At 33.7% G+C, this 16,906-nt stretch overlaps 1 protein-coding gene across 6 annotated transcripts in view; it reads right to left on the bottom strand.

Annotated features, from left to right (window-relative positions):
- Positions 1 to 4,432: 4,432 nt before the first annotated feature.
- Positions 4,433 to 16,906, bottom strand: part of rab11fip4a (RAB11 family interacting protein 4 (class II) a) — a 95,835-nt gene continuing 83,361 nt past the window's right edge. For 2 of the 6 annotated variants that reach the window (XR_015479711.1, XR_015479713.1), the window contains 7 exons: positions 16,355 to 16,495; positions 16,159 to 16,240; positions 11,923 to 12,060; positions 11,672 to 11,827; positions 11,235 to 11,378; positions 7,580 to 8,631; positions 4,433 to 6,799 (listed from right to left, as the gene is read on the bottom strand). Coding sequence is in view for 2 of the 6 variants with exons in the window: in XM_087242482.1 (XP_087098608.1) it covers positions 8,515 to 8,631; positions 11,235 to 11,378; positions 11,672 to 11,827; positions 11,923 to 12,060; positions 16,159 to 16,240; positions 16,355 to 16,495 (778 nt within the window). In the remaining 4 variants the exon portion in view is untranslated. 6 annotated transcript variants of the gene reach the window in all.

Here is a 16,906-nt window from a genome sequence, read left to right on the forward strand (position 1 = left end):
TAGGAGCAAATCGTTTTAGCAACCTGAACCACAAACAAACAGCCATGTTTATCATCGCCTTTTGGACTATTATGAACTCGGAATGACAGAATGGCTCTCTAACAGAGGCGACATGTGCTGCTGAAGATTACAGACACAGATGAGAGGTTTGCACTGACTGTGAGCTATGTTGTGTGTTGTTTATGAACCTAAGTAAGGACTAAATGTATGCTGTGTGTAGTTTTTCTGTAATTGGTAACATATCGGTGACTGTAAGGATCTGTATGTGTTCATATATGTTGCATTTATATATTTATTTTGTATAATTGCAGACGTTACAGTAGGCTATTTCGTCATTGATCTGCAATTATAATCAAATTATGTACATAGAAAAGTTAGTTATAAACATCTATACAGAAGTATTTATTTGTATAAAGCATCTGTTTTGTGAGAAGTGCATCTCATAATATGTAAACGATCTATACAGCTTTACTATAGACAATTATTCAAGCGAGAATGACGTCGACTGAAACTTTCTGTCGTACGCTATGCCCACTAAAAGGGTACCCTTTTTAGTGGAAACGCAAGCCTGAAAAAAGGTGACCCGTACCGAGTACTGACCTGTACCATACCGCACTGTACCAGTCAGTAGAAACGGGCCATTGGAGATCTCATGTTCAGTTGTGGCATTTATTTTTGATGTACGTGAGTGTCGCAAGGTGTCAAAGTTTAACATTGTGTCGTAAAATCCATCTGCTGCAATTAACACTACTGCTGTGTCAGTAATCTAGCGTAATAAATAAAAGGCTGATGGATTTTTATTTAAGTGTTGTTATTTTATGTAACTATTATTTTTATCTTCTGTATGTTATGGATAAAATATGGTCATTCTAATAGTTTAATAATATATATATTTTTGGAACATACCAAGTGACCCCTCCCTTATTGTCTCGCGACGCCCCCAGGGGGTCCCGACCCCTACTTTGGAAACCACTGCATTATGGGAATGATTGAGTGAACTTTAGAGCCTCAACTATGGTTTGAGACACCACTGCAATTGAGTGTGAGCTACCTCAAATAGCACACTATTTTAGAGTATAGGAGGTCATTTTGGACAAAGTCATTGTTATCGGTCTCATAGTAGTCTGAAATTTGCCGTTCATTTACTGTTAACGATGTAGGTGATTTTTTGTTAGAGCATTAAATATTTTTTGCTGACACTAGTCTTTAGTAATGCAAAAGTTCCAGTCAGTACTGACACTTAAAAAAAACAAAAACATTCAGGCAAAACCAAATTAATACATAATGATACACTGAGGTCTTAAAATGTCACACGATCGGTCTTTGCGTGAAAAATTATTCTGTAATCTGTAGCCTCAGGCAAATGGGGAAATCCAGTTCTTTTTTTATAAACTGGGTATTCCAGACAGTTTGTGGTTCGAAAAAAGCTGCTTCACCGGTTAATTTGCATAACATTAGCCTAAAAAATTATATAACATACACAATTATCACAATTATATTAAAGTACCGTTAACACTTAAAAAACAATGCAAATACAATGTGTTGGTTGAACAAGTATTCCACACTCATGTGCATTTTGACCCATATTACTTCATAAGACCAGAATGTATAGTCAGAAGCCACAGGTAGTAATTTAGTTTGCCCGTGTGTGTTTTAAAACAATAATGGTAACCGTTAATTCACCAAGGACCACAGTTTAATCTAAAAAACATCTTTTACGTTCTGCTGCAGTAAATTAGTCTTGAGGGTTGAAAACCAAAAAAAATAGTCCAAGCGTATTTGCTATTTTACATTTTTATATACTACAGTTTTTGCCACATTTTGATAAATAATGTCATAAAAGCTGTTTTAACGTTAAGTTATGATTGAATTGCCACTTGTTACAGTTATGAAATAGTTTGATAACAAGCAGGAATTGCTCATGAGCCAATAACAAGGCCACATTGAAATGGTCTATACAGACAGACAGACAAAAAATCTGCCTTTTACCTTCAATGGTCATAATATATCTTCTTTCAGCTATGCAGCCATTTCTGTCCTTCCTTTCTAAATATATCCCTTTAAAAATGCAAAAGCTGAGACAAATAGGCATTTAGTGCATTTTGGAGAGTGTCTGGGAGACTTTGTGTTTGGACAGCTGTGATAAAACACATGTAAGTCATTCTTGAAGAGAGCATTCCTGTTAGATGTGTCTAATGAGAATTGTGCGGGAGGCGACTGGCTTATCAGAGCCTCAGCAATGCGAAGAATGAGGATATTGCTCGAATACAAACACTTTATGAGTGGAATGCATAGTAAAGTGGAGTTATTATGAGACTTGGACACATGTATGGTACATGCGTGATTGTCATCTGACTATTATTTGTTCTAAATAAAGGCCCCAGGAAGCTTTGTGAGGGACTTTGAGGCATGAAGACACACACATCTGGGCTGCTGGGAGACAGCGTTGCCCTTGACATAAGTAAATACACCCACAAAAAAAAAAAACAAATTCTTAAATAAGAAAGAAAAATGTAACTGAGTGTAATAGCATTTGCTTGCTGCTGGTGTCGTTAGCTGTGAATATTCCTCTGTTTCTGTCAGAGAAATAGAAAAGGTATATCAGTTCATTCAACAATAGATTTAAATGTTTACAAAACTCCATAGCACCCTCTGCTGGACTGTTCTTAGAAAATGGGTAAACTAAATGAACTAAAATTAAATACGCTCAAATCTTACCCTCAAATACTGTTATATATTGGTTACATTTCATGCAACCTCCTGTAAAAACACACATTATGAATTTACGTTTTAAAATCTGCTGACGAAGACTTCTGTTGCATGCTCGAATTTCCAGACCAGTGTGCAACTTTCCCGGCCAAACTAAAATTAGCCTATATATTGACATAGAAACGTTAAATGTGTTTACTGAAATGTTGTATGCTGACTGATATTGACGCTGTGATTGTTGCTAGGATGATAAAGCATTCACCTTAAAATGATAAATTAACTTACCTTGACGACATTCGAACAAGAGGATTTCTGTCCCCTTGTTAAATATATTTACTCAAAACATTCATACTTAAGAATTTTTGAAGAAACACCTTTTTTCCACTTAAAACATTCATTTAAACATTTACAGCATTCAAACAAGGTCTCGGGATGATCAATAATGATTGTTTCCCAAATTACTGTATATTTTACTATATATATGAAGACACACATCTGGGCTGATGTGAGCATCTCTGCTACTGCACTGCTATTCACTATATATTAGATAGATTATCATTTAAAAATTTTATGTAACATTTTGTTTTGTGAATGAATCTGATTTTTATTCCTAATGTGAATACTGTCACTTAATGAATACCAGGTAATGCACAAGACATCGTTGAGCAAATGAAGGCAAAGGCAGGTGCAGCTAAGTGTATTCAGCATTGAACTCCATTGTATTAATAATGGAGTTGTTTATGTTTTCACTATAATAAGTTCATTATCATTTTTTTTTAAATATACTGCATTAAATAATATAGTTTAAAGCAATGTTTTTGAAATATTAGGAAATAAATTAGAAAATTACTCATGCAAACTTTAATGTAATACAGTTTGGTCTTTTTACCTTCGGCCTGCAGTCCTCAATTAAGTTTAGTTTTGGGCCCATCACATGCCCGAAGCGAGCCTATTGAAAGGGGTAGTTCTTTTTTTTTCTCAAAAATGTGAACTTTTTGCAGTTATTCCCCTTAATTTTTATCAAATTATGAGGTTCAAATATTGCATTTTAGTGACATTCTAAGCAGTAATCTTTGCTGCATTAGCTTGTCAGATTCTGATCATAACCACACTCTTTGACGCAACAAAAATATTTCCAACAATTTTGTCAAAGTGCTTACCATACTATTTTACCACAAAGTGTTTATTTAGAAGTGTGTGTTTAAACTTATTAAGTTATTACAGTTTTACCTTAAGTTAATACAGTTTTAGAAATGTTAGGAGATTAGAATTTAAAATAAAAAAATTGAAAAAAGTATGAAAAAACACTTATTTTAAAATACAATTGTATTATCATGCATCATTAAAATAAAAAAGAAATCTGTTAAAAGTTCTTTAAAAACCAAATACATAACATAAAAAATGGAATAATTAAATTTAAACAATTAAAAATTATATTAGTTTTAAAGCCTTCGTCTACTGGTTATTTTTTTACAATTTATGATGGCATACTGCCAAAAATGGGACAAATGAGCTCATATAGGGGCCAAATTCTGGACCACCCAAACCCCCCTGGCTACAGGTCTGCGTCTTAAAAAAATGTGGGCACCCCTGTGCAATAGGTTTCCAACTTTGTCCACTAGATGCAGACAAAATGACAATTTTTGCAAGCTGAAGTAAACAGAGTAACGTTCCCAGATTAATACCTATTTCTTGATAAAGCAATAAAAAAAAAGTCTCATCATTTCAAATCATGCCAAACAAGTCATTTATTGTACATTTCAAATTTGTCATAACTTTGAGGCAATTGTTTAATTTTCTGAAAGCTTTTTTATTTTCATTTGTCCTTTCCTACTTGTGAAATATAAACAAGTAATAGTGATCTAGTTATATACCCACACACTGGACAAAAGAAAGGTCTATGCTTTTCTATAACAACCAAAGAAAAGTTGTAAAATAAAAAAAAGTAAATTAAAAAGGTTGCCTTAACCATGACCCACAAACTGTGTAATGTCTAACCTGTAGCAGTGGACACAGACACAGCACGACTCCTTAAAATGTGCAAAAGAAAAAACGACACTGGGTCAGGGTTTGGTCATCCAAGTGTTAAACAGAAATCATATGAAACATTAAAGTTTTAATATGAGCTTGAAATCCAATTTCCTTTCTTTAAATTAATAATGAAGAATGAGTTTTGTCTGTGACAGTTACAAATGATTTATACATTACTTGGTCGCACGTCTAACTTACCGTTTTCTCATAAAACTATAAAAGACAGCCTTTCCTTTATTCATTAAAGTTGATGAGTGGCACATCAATACAAATATTAACTAGTCTCTGTACAACATTTACAATGAGTGAAAAACAAAATGCTACAGCACAAGTCCAACAGAAAGATATAAAAGCTCCTCTATAAATGATTAATAGTTTTTGAAACAATCCAAAAAACAGTCATTGTTACATTCCAAATAAAGGAAACACAAACAGAAGGAGATTAAGACCATGCAAAGAAACAGATTCAGTACAATTTGTGCAACAAAGCAAAACTAGTTTGTGACAATCGAGCGTGTAGCAGTTTTGGCTCCTTTCCGTAAACTACACAAGAATCGAAGATACTGTGATGATCACGTCGTGTTTGACTGGCTAAATCTAAGAGATGGGAATCGGGGAATACGGAATACTGTGAGTGTGGTGATACATTCATGGGATGCACAGTTCAAGCACTTGCTTATGACAGTTAAATGTGCAGCTTCCTTTACCCATGGCACTGATGTACAATATTAACATATGAACATATTAAGAATTTATTCAAATTCTCAGCTTGTCTGGATTCATTTGATTTAGATGGTAACATCTGTGTTCATTTATTAAGGTACACATTTTCCCTTGGCTTAGTCCCTTATTTGTCAGGGGTCGCCAACTATTCCAGCATATATTTTTTTTTTATGCAGCGGATGCCCGTCCAGCCACATCCCAGTACTAAGAAGGGTATAATGACATGTCTTTAGCAATTTCAAATGTTGTCGTTAGAGCCTTTTTATTCAATTATTATTATTTTTTTTTACAGAAAATTATAAATATGAAGAAATTTCAAATAAATTATTTTGCTGTGATTGAAAATCTTTCCCAGGGATGGGTTGCGGCTGGAAGGGCATCCGCTGCGTAAAAACATGCTGAATAAGTTGGCGGTTCATTCCGCTGTGGCGACCCCAGATTAATAAAGGGACTAAGCTGACAAGAAAATGAATGAATGATTGACAATCAGGATTATTCCTGATTTTTAAAAGAAAGAAGTTAAAACATTGTTATTGTGTCATCTAAAAATTAATTTATTCATGTGAGAAAACATGAAAACTTAGTTTTTTATGCGTTAAATATACACTTATAAAAATTTGGATCACAGAAAGTTGTGAATCCAGAGCAACTGAGAATTTTCTTTTTTTTAATTATTATTTCATATTTAGCCTATATATACTGTTGGAAAGTTTTGGGGTCAGTAAGATTTTTAACCTGAAGTAAAGCAGCGTTATTATTCCAGTCTTTAGAGTAAGAAATCACAATACTTCAGAAATCATTCTAATATGCTGACTTTGCGCTTAAATATTTAGCTTTTTTTTTTTTTACAATTCTGGAAATAAATTTGCTGGATTGTAAATTAGATTGAGAATAGAAAGTTTAAAAAGACAGCATGTATTTGAAATTCTTGTATTTGAACTCTCTGTCACTTTTTGATTAATTCAGTGCATCGTAGCTCTACAGGTTTATTTTCTATTACAAATATACATCTCAATGACCCCAAACTTTTAAAGCTAGTGTCTGAATTTGCATATATTTGAGATTTAAGACCACACATTGTTCTAATATAGACACAGAGCATAATCTTTATGTTTAATCACACTGTATTATGATCATAATTTAGTGGGGTTCCTTACGGTGGCCGAGAGCTTGTTGAAATTTAAGAAAACACATGCAATTTAAGAAAAGCGCAGGCAAATTTCAGGAAACATCTTCATTCATTTTTACAGCACACACACTGCAAATTCTCACAACCCAAACACAATTTTAACAAACACTCTGCGTTTTCTCACAACGCAAACAGTTAAGAAAACGGCTGCAAATTCTCACAACACTTTCAAATAGCACAGAACAGAAATGTTTCAAGGGGACCCTAAAACCTGACAGACCCAGCTATTTAAATTATGAACTGCATCCCAAAGTGCACACTTCCATACTATATAGTACACTAAAAACGGTATGAGATCCGAGTAGTATGTCTGAATTCATAGAATTCGAAAAACAGTATGCGAGAAGTACCCGGATGACCTACTACTTCCAGCGAGATTCTGATGCCCCATAAATGGGAGTGAAGCGACACAACAGACGCGGGTAGGTCACATGATCATGACAAAATGGCCAATGTAGTACGTCCAAGTTTAATTACCATACTACTCACATTCATACTGTATAGGACATACTTTTCTAACGACCATGTAGTACATTTAAATTTAAATGCAGTGCCTACTGAGTAGTAGGCGATTTCAAATGCAGCTATGGTTATTTAGGCTAATAAAATACAAAAGACAAGGGAAGCAGGATGCTAAAATAAACAAACTTAAAACTCCTTTTCAAAGATCACCCACAACTTCACTGAGCATTAGTCATGGCACAGCGGCGTTCGACATGTTTTTGGGTCCACTTGAAACATTTCTATTGTGTTCCGTTCTTTTAGCAAGTATTGTGAGAAAATGCAGCATGTTTTTTATTAATTTGTTTGTGTTGTGAGAAAATGCAGCATGTTTTTTATTAATTTGTTTGTGTTGTGAGAAAATGCAGCATGTTTTTTATTAATTTGTTTGTGTTGTGAGAAAATGCAGCACATATGCTGTCAAACGGATGAAAATCTTTTCTCAATTTGCTGGCGTTTTGTTTATTTGCAATGTGTTTTCTTAAATCGCAGCACATTAAGCTCTCCCGGCCAAGAAAATATTATGATATAATAATCATCTACCTCTCACTCATCACATCCTTTACCAAACCATGTCATCCAAACTTAGACTTCTAAGAAAAATAAACCTTTCTTATTTCACATAATCTATAGATTTTTCTCTCTATATGTATACGCTATTGTACAAATTGCATCGTCTGTACCCACACGGCTCGCTTGTGCTTCTTTACTGGTAACATCACGTACAGACCTGTCAGAAGCTGTAGGATTATTTAACGACTGAACGCATCAGTCAAACAGCAGTGTGTTTTATTTAATGATGAACTGACTTGTTTTAATTCACAGAGAGCATTAACACATGCTTCCTCACCTGCTTGTTTAGTTATTATGCAGTCTTTCTATTGCTCCGTTTGTTGATTCAGCACTGGATTGTTAAGACTTCAAAGGCCTGAGGGCTGATTAAAATGTTCAAATAATACTTACAATATTAATAATAATAACCCCCACATGCCATGTTTAGCTCTTTTTATGGTGTGATATTTCATATAATTCTACTTGTTTTGTTGGTGTGTAGAATACAACACTGAGTTGTACATACTCAGAGGTAGTGTGTATTTAACTTAGAGTGAAAAGTACATTTCTACTCTAGATTCCAGTTTCATCAAATTTTCTTGTCATTTCTACAGAGCATGATGACATGAGCGGTGATGGAAACTGTAACCTGTTTGTGAGAGACATAGACACCTTAATTTCGACAGTACTGTAAAACTTGCCCTGTGAATACATGATGGGCTGGTGTAAGGGGCAAAGAAGGGACATTTCTCACTCCCGGCCTGAAGAGGGAGCTCTCTGCCAATGGTGAGTCCTCTCAGCTCTGCAGTCTAATGCTTGATCTCTAAAATGGAGGGGTTGTGGTCGAGGATGGCCAGGATGATTTTGTCCATGTACTGCCGCAAACGGAAGTTGATCTCCTCTTGTTCTTTCAAAGCGTCAACCAGCTGGAAGGATAGAGATATTGACCAAACGAATGATTCACTTACTCTGTTAACCAAACAAAACTTTTGTGTGAAACATTTTCTGGCTTCCTTCAGAATAGAGTATCTTCTAATGTCCTTAATATAACTGCAAAATGACTGCAAAATTAATAAAACACACTACATATTAAGGCACAGGGGTGCAGTAAAAATATTCACAGTTTAAAAAGAAGCTAACTTTTGCACACAAGTTTTTTTTTAACTTTTTTTACAGCAATTGTGTGTTTTTACAATTAAATTAAAATGCATTATAGTATAAACTGATGTAAAATTAGATTATCTGCACAGTCCTTCTTTTCTAATTGATCTTGAATTTAAACTGAAGTAAGATCAGCTAAATAACACTCTGGTTAATGGAAATATCTTCTCAGCAACATACAAATATTTGTAATTACACACTTTTAATTATTAAGTTGCTATTGACATTTCACAATCTTAAAATGATTAAAGTACTCTAAATGAACTTTAGTATTTTAGAAAACACATCAAAACAAGTGTCCTTAATTTATGACAGAAGTTACTTGAATAAATAACACCTTTTGTTTTACACTAATATAAAGTGTACTTTTCTAAAAGTACATTACTTGTTTTAAGTCATTAAAGTTTAAAAAGTGTCATATAAGTGTCATTTTCTATAGTTGGTATTACATTGTCTGCAATTTTGAAAAATATATTTAGGTTTTGAAGCATATTAAATCCACATTCAGTTCAATTAAGCACACTTCTGCTACTGTTATGGAAAAAAAAGGAAACCCCTACATGTAAACTGTGACTTGGAGAAATTACCTCTGATTGGACTATTTGAAAAGAAAACCTAAACAATTTGACACAATTTGGAATCCTTTTATCTGATACCTTGAAAAAAACCTTGTGGAATAATGCATCATTTCTGTAATGTTGTAATATGCTTTGTCATCATACCCTGTTGTTCAAACAGGTCCTTGTAAACAAGTTGGCTTGTTATGTGGGTGTTTTTTTATTTATTATTATGATATTGCTTTTTCTTGTTTTCTTTTTCTTTGCTTTGCCTATGTTGTATATGGACAAAATATGTAAAACAGAGAATATTTTCTTCAATAGGTTGTTTTCAGTGATGTGGTTCTGGTAAAGTGAAAAATTCAGATGAAGGGCAGGAAGTAAAAACTGAATGGGAGACATATACATTGTATACATTGTATTTTTGCGATTTATACCATATTTCAAAAGAGATATAATTAAAAAATGACCAAATATGTTAGGCATGATCCTTATATCATGAAGTGGGCTGAGTTTTCTACTGAACTAACATATATTTGCCTGTCATCGATGCAATGAATAATTACATTACATGAAAAATACTACAGTAAATACTGCAGTGTTTGGAAACATACTAAAGATAATTACTTGAATTAAACTGTCGTAGTAATTATATTGTTGCTGTGGTTCAACACAACTGTAGAATTAATTATTTAGTAGGCTTCAGTGTTCTACGCTGTAATCACAATGCACCACAGTTTACACTAAGGTTATTTATTACAGTTTATCAGTTTACTGTGCTATGGTATTCTGCTGTATTCATTGACAAAGAGTTGTCACATTATACACTTTACTACGTTCTTCAAAAACATGTTTATTATAAATTACTTTAACTTATTATAGTATATCTTCCAGACATCACAAAATAACAAATAAACGCATTCAAAAGCGTAGACGCATAATCTACATTGTTAATTATTTTTGTAAGGGCAAAAAATTGCTCCACAATAATAACAGTCTAGTTTTCTCACAAGAGTACAGAGTTCTTTTTTTTTCAACAAACATTTACTGCTGCTGCACATATAGATGTTCACGTTACAGTTGTTACATTACCAAAATGCCAGTAAAAACATGAATTATTGCAAAACAAGATGACGATTTCATTACAGCGATTACATGGCAGGGTATGTTTTTGATATTCTTCTGGATTTTGTATAAGTGTGGTGGTGTTTGCATCTTATTTTTATATAAAACATTAACATATTTATACACATAGATAGGCCTGTATATAATCTTTACTGGTGCTGTCAAACAAATTATCATCTTCAAAAAGTTTGTACACATGGATATATTGATTGAATGTTTATTACATGCTGCTGTTCTAGCCGGTTTCTAGAACTTTCCCCCTTTATGAGCAAAAACTTTTAGAAGTCTATAAAAGTTGTCTTATTTTGGCAGATTTAAACAATTATAAACAACACGAAACAAACATTTTTGATGTTCTAATAGCGATTCCTATGTAGAAGAAACACTTCCTGTCCTCCATCAGTCTCGCAAATCATCAATGAAAGTCATGTGAAAACATTTGACAAATAAGCTTCTTTTCACATAATGAGATGTGCACACTATTAAATTAGACATACTGATAACAATGTAACATTACAAAAGAAGGGTTGCTAGTTTTAATTCTGCAGGGTTTGAGTTGAAATACAGAGACTGCAATAAATAAAAACATTTTTGACAGGTGCCAAAACTAAAATGCATTGCCTTATAGTGCCAGTCAGTGCTCGTGTGTGAGGCTGGGTGTAGTGCAGTGTTGATGTTGTTCTCACCTCATCTCTTGAAGCGTTATCGATCTCCGCCGCCAGCGACTGGGCCTTGGTGTGACAAGCGAACAGGTTTTTGGCCTCATAAAGGCTGAGGCTGAGAATCTGTCCATTCAGATCATCGTTCTGGTCTCTGAGTTTATGGTTTTCCTGTTTGTAGATTAACCACGTCAGTGTGCCATTCATTATTGCATCATACTAAATTAAAAAAAGTCTTAGCCTTGGAGTCAAAAGCCTGTACAACACATAATACATTTTTTTAAGTAATACAATTTTCATTAAATAGTGACTACAACTTTGTTCAGATATAACACATATGCCAATTTTGGGATACTTCAGGTGCTTTTGGGAGCTTGATAGTTGATATATAATGTTGATAGTCAATTTATCTGCATTGATATGACAGACAATACAAGAAGCATTAGCATATCTGTCTGCTGTACCTGCTTAAGCCTTTTTACTTCATGCTCCAGTTCGATCTCTCGAGTCTTGGCGTTGTATTCAGACAGTCCAGCAGCGGTACGTCCACGTCCAGGCTTCTCCGTCTCCAGCTTAAAGAGCTGTAGATGCTCCAGCTCACGCCGCAGGTCCTCAATCAGCTAAACACACACATGTATCAGATGAGAGGTCTGTACATTTACGTGTACATGCAGTATGTTATGGTTGTAATCTGCATTGAAATTGATGCTGTTACCTCTTGCATGGCCTCTCGTTCCTTCTGAAACTCATGTCTGTTCTGCCAAAGTTTGTCCATCATCTTCCTGTACAGATCCATCTCATCCTTCAAACGCAGGCTTGTGTCCTCCAGTTTATCCGTCATACGTTGCTTCTCCTGTGCATGCATACAAATATATACAATCATATTAAGCAGTGCTTCTTAGGTTTGAAATATACTCGTGGATATACTTGAAATATACCCACATCACATAAATAATTAACCATATGCGACAAACAAAACATAGTTTTATAATGTTTTATAATAGCTTTAAAATGTTTCTTTTTTCAATGGGTTAGGGTTAGGATTGTTGAAAATAAAATAAAAATCCACATTTTCTCTTACTTTTATAGTATTCAAGGGCCATGTGCACCCACTGACAGGTCAAATCTGCTTCTCTCTTTCAAGTTCAATGCAAACTTGAATGCTAAAGCATTTTAGATATGTACATAAATAGCCTATGTAATATACTGACATCAAAGTGATAAAATATACACCAAATGATAAATGACAGAAAAGGGAATAAAAACAGACAATATCTCTATAAATGATCATTATTACAAGATTCAAGCATGTAGATTATTTAAATAAGGCAAATGCTTTGGTTAACCCTTACTAATGGTGTACATATAATTTGCAGGAAGTTTAGACCAGTCATTTCATCCTCTCCGAGTATATAGTAAAGTTTTTCTGAGTCTAGATTTAGATAGTTTAGATTCAATGAATCATTTTGAATGTTTCTCTCGTGACTTAAGAAAAAAGTTCATGCAAAAATGCATACGATTAACGAACGATAGCTTTAGAAAGTAAAAGCCGTATCCTGGACATTTAGAAACCCTGTCGGATTAATTTTTTAATTGCCAAAAAGGAGTGTCTCTATGTGTCTGCGGAGCATGTGACACTGTGGGAGTGGTGACAGTTCACGCGCACTCTAAACGAAATGGGTAAACAAGACATTTTCTACTTCTTAATCGATTGCGGATGTTTGTTTACATTGGGCAGATACAAAACTATGTAAAAGGATAATAATAATAGTAAAAAAAAAACGTGTCACTAAATATACTTGGGCGGCCATTACTATACCTGGGTGGCCCACTCAAGTAAAGTCTATGTGAGGGAAGCACTGATAAGGATATAATGTCTTGTTTTTTTACACCACATTGTTATTATTAACCCATGTAATCCCAGATATTTCTTGCAGTTTGAAAATTTCACTATACAATTTATGTAAGCTCATCTGGTCATATGACATTGAAACATTTTTATCTATCTATTTTTTTATTTAATATTTTAATTTTTTGATTTAATCTTGGAAAAACACTTTTAGAGCTTTCAGAAATAAAACACCAAATACAATTAAAGCTGTACTTTATATTTTATTATTTAAGTGCCACTATAGTGATTTTAAGTATAAATAAATAAATGCTAGACTAAAATAAATACAAAATAGCATTTATAGCAGCATTAAAAGTGCTCTACAATAAAGCCGTAAGAAATTTTACACAGAACAGTATGACTTTTTGTAAAGCTGCTTTGAAACAATGTGTATTGTAAATAAACTATACACATTTGAATGGCAAATTTCCCTTTAAGCAAGTCAGCTCATTTGGCAGCCATTTTAATGCCTCTTCTAGCTGTTTTCTGGGTAAGCAACTAGAAACTAGAGCTTGCTTCCACAAATTATGAATGGTACCATAATATCTAAATATACCAATTTTTTTTAGTAGCCTTCCCTTCCATTGTGGTACCCTGCATCGTAGTATAGGACCTAAAGGGTGGAACTAGATTAGCTGTAGAATGTTGACTGATAACAGAAAATAATTACTTGCACAAATGATGTGAATTGCTTTCCAGTATATAGCATGTCAAACTAATAAGACATTTGTTGATCAGGATACAGGATAAAGTGTATTTTTTATTTATTTCAAATCAGCATTAAAATTCAATACATCGATTTCATCATAAATTTTGTTTAATTATCTAAAAAAAGCTGAAATTGCATTTTCAGTTCAGCCCACAAGAGGACCTATAATTTCAATTAGCTACATCAGACAGTGACCTGATTTTATTTTAGCTATATAGATAGACTACGGTCTAGAGTGGTATTGATCTGCAATGTTTCATACTCAAAGATCAAAGCTTCACAGGCTTCGTGTCAAAATAAAGGGCTGCTAATGTCATGCAGGCTGCAGCTTTCACACTCATTACACTAACTAATGCAAGCAGCACCAAAGAGCGAGCTGTGAACACTGACGAGCTCCAGGGATTTCACCTCCTGCTGAAATGTGTCAAAAAATGCTTCATCGAGGTCAGAATTGACGGTGTGAAAATGGGCGAGAGCAAAGTTCTTTTAACCGTTAAATGCTTAAACCCCAATGTAGACTTCTGCCATTTGCTGTCTGTCCTTGTGACCCAATTATTTTGTCCTTGGACATCCATGCACAGTCCATGTGCAGCCCAGTTTTTCTGTTTGCTTGAATGTGTGAACAGAACAGGCTTTATTGATCACTTTGATATATTTTCCCTCTTCTCTCTCTCTCTCTCTCTCTCCTCTTTTCTTTTTTCTTTTATTATAATTGTTTTTATTTTACTAAATGCACCATGCTGCCAACTTCATATGCTTAATTTGTATAAATGAATGCACATCGTATATTGTTTATGCACATCATATATTGTTTTTGTACAATATGTGGGTTATAGTGTGGTTTATTTATAGTTTTATTATATTTTAAATCATTTTTGTACTTACAGTTGAAGTCAGATTTATTAGCCTCCCTTTGAATTTTATGTCCTTTTTTTTAATATTTTCAAAGTGATGTTTAACAGAGCAAGGAAATTTTTACAGTATATCTGATAATATTTTTTATTCTGGAGAAAGTCCTATTTGTTTTATTTCAGCTAGAATAAAAGCAGTTTTAACTTTAAAAAAAAATATTTTTAGGGTCAAAATTATTAGCCCCTTTAAGATATATATTTTTTCGATCTACAAAACGAACCATTGTTATACAATAACTTGCCTAATTATTCTAACCTGCCTAGTTAACCTTATTAACCTAGTTAAACCTTTAAATGTGACTTTAAGCTGTGTAGAAGAGTCTTGAAAAATATCTAGTCAAATATTATTTACTGTCATCATGACAAAGATAATATAAATCAGTTATTAGAAACGAGTTATTAAAACTATTATCTTCAGAAATGTGTTGAAAAAAATCTTCTCTACGTGAAACAGAAATTGGGGAAAAAATAAACAGGGGGGCTAATAATTCTGACTTCAACTGTATGTATGTATATAACGTATATATATAGATATAGTTTTTTTTCTCCAATTCCTTTTTATTATATTTTAAGTAACATGTACATGCACATTTCCATGTGTCAGATCCAACACAAACCAACAAACACACAAATGAACAAACAAAACAAAACAAAATGCTTCTCAGTATTTTACATCAGAATACAATATATATAGTTTTTTTTACTGCTATTTTCTTTTTTTACTCTTGTTTGTTTAACTGTCATAATAAATCTGATAAATAAATCTTTAAAAACAGAACAAGCTGCACTGCACACCTGTCAAACTGGTGCATTCCATATTCATGCACATTATAGTGTGCTTTGAAAGATGCTTGGCATTGCATTAAAACAAGTTAAGCCAGACTTGATGAATTGATGCATCTGTGGGCAGGTTTTGACATTAATGGGGACAAATATGCCAAAATGGCAACAAATAGAACAAAAATGCACTCAAAAACCATGACAGTCTGAAGCATTACATTCAGATCTATCCATGTTGCATCAGTGTTTGTTGCAGTACTGAGCTAGACAACCACACAAACATTCTGTTGAGATTATGACCAGAATGGCTAATCAGAGGCATTCAGATTATTTACCAATAATAACATTTTGCTCTACCATGAACACTTACTGACCTAAAGAGAAAGTTCACCTAAAATGATAATTTTCTCATTATTTAAAGTACTCTTTATAATAATAACATTATAAGTTGACCTCAGTGAATAGTACAAGAAGTTCATGACCCCTTTAAAAAGGCAATTACCAAAGAAATTGCCCTTATGATGGTAAAAGGTAAAAAATTCCCCTGAAAATCAAATCCATTGGGCATATATTCCCTCTAATGTAAAATTAATTTCCAACCCTGCATACGGGCCATGGTAGTCAAGAGAGTTTTAGATTGAGTTTCGATGCATATCTGACCTGGTCCAGTTTCTCAGTCTGAGACTTGAGTCTGCAAACATTCACTTTCATCTCTGCATTCTCCTCTTCCAGCTGCTGGACCCTATGGAGAGATATCATCCATTATATGTCCTGCTGATAATGATTTCTGTGCTCTACAGTTTTGAAACCTCCACTCAGATTGATGTTTTGTGAGTTTTCTGTTGGTTTTAGGTACCTGTTACTGAGCAGTTCAATCTCAGTGCTCTTGTCTCTCTCCATCTTGCTGTAGGCCTCTCTGTGTCTCTTCAGCTCCTCCTCCAAACATTGCTCTGCACGCGTCTCCTGATCTTTGATCTGCTCCTCCAGCTCATGTACCCTAATGGCAAAACGTGTACAAACAAGCACACAGAGACATTAGGAAATCCGTCACACATATCTCTCTCATTTTCACAAAGAATATTTATATTTAAACAAAAATGTAAAATTTCATTTCATTTTTAAATGTCATTTAATTTTGTGATGCAAGCCTGAATTTGCCTGCTCAAGAAAGATAATACATTTTTTCAGTATAATTTAATGAAGAGAAATTTCAGAAGCGCAGCATTTAATTGAAATTGAAATCTTTTAGAAACTTCTTTGAAACTGGAAACTTGATAACTGTCCTAACTATAAGTTTTCAAGTCAGTGTATTGCACCGTGCTGAATATGACTATTGTAGATAACATTGTAACATTTCAAAAAATCATTTCAACCCTGATAATAATTTTAAAAAATCTATCAAAAATAA

Source organism: Danio rerio, chromosome 3, assembly GCF_052040795.2.
Source record: "Danio rerio strain M-AB ecotype USA chromosome 3, GRCz13ab, whole genome shotgun sequence".
Taxonomy (NCBI): domain Eukaryota; kingdom Metazoa; phylum Chordata; class Actinopteri; order Cypriniformes; family Danionidae; genus Danio; species Danio rerio.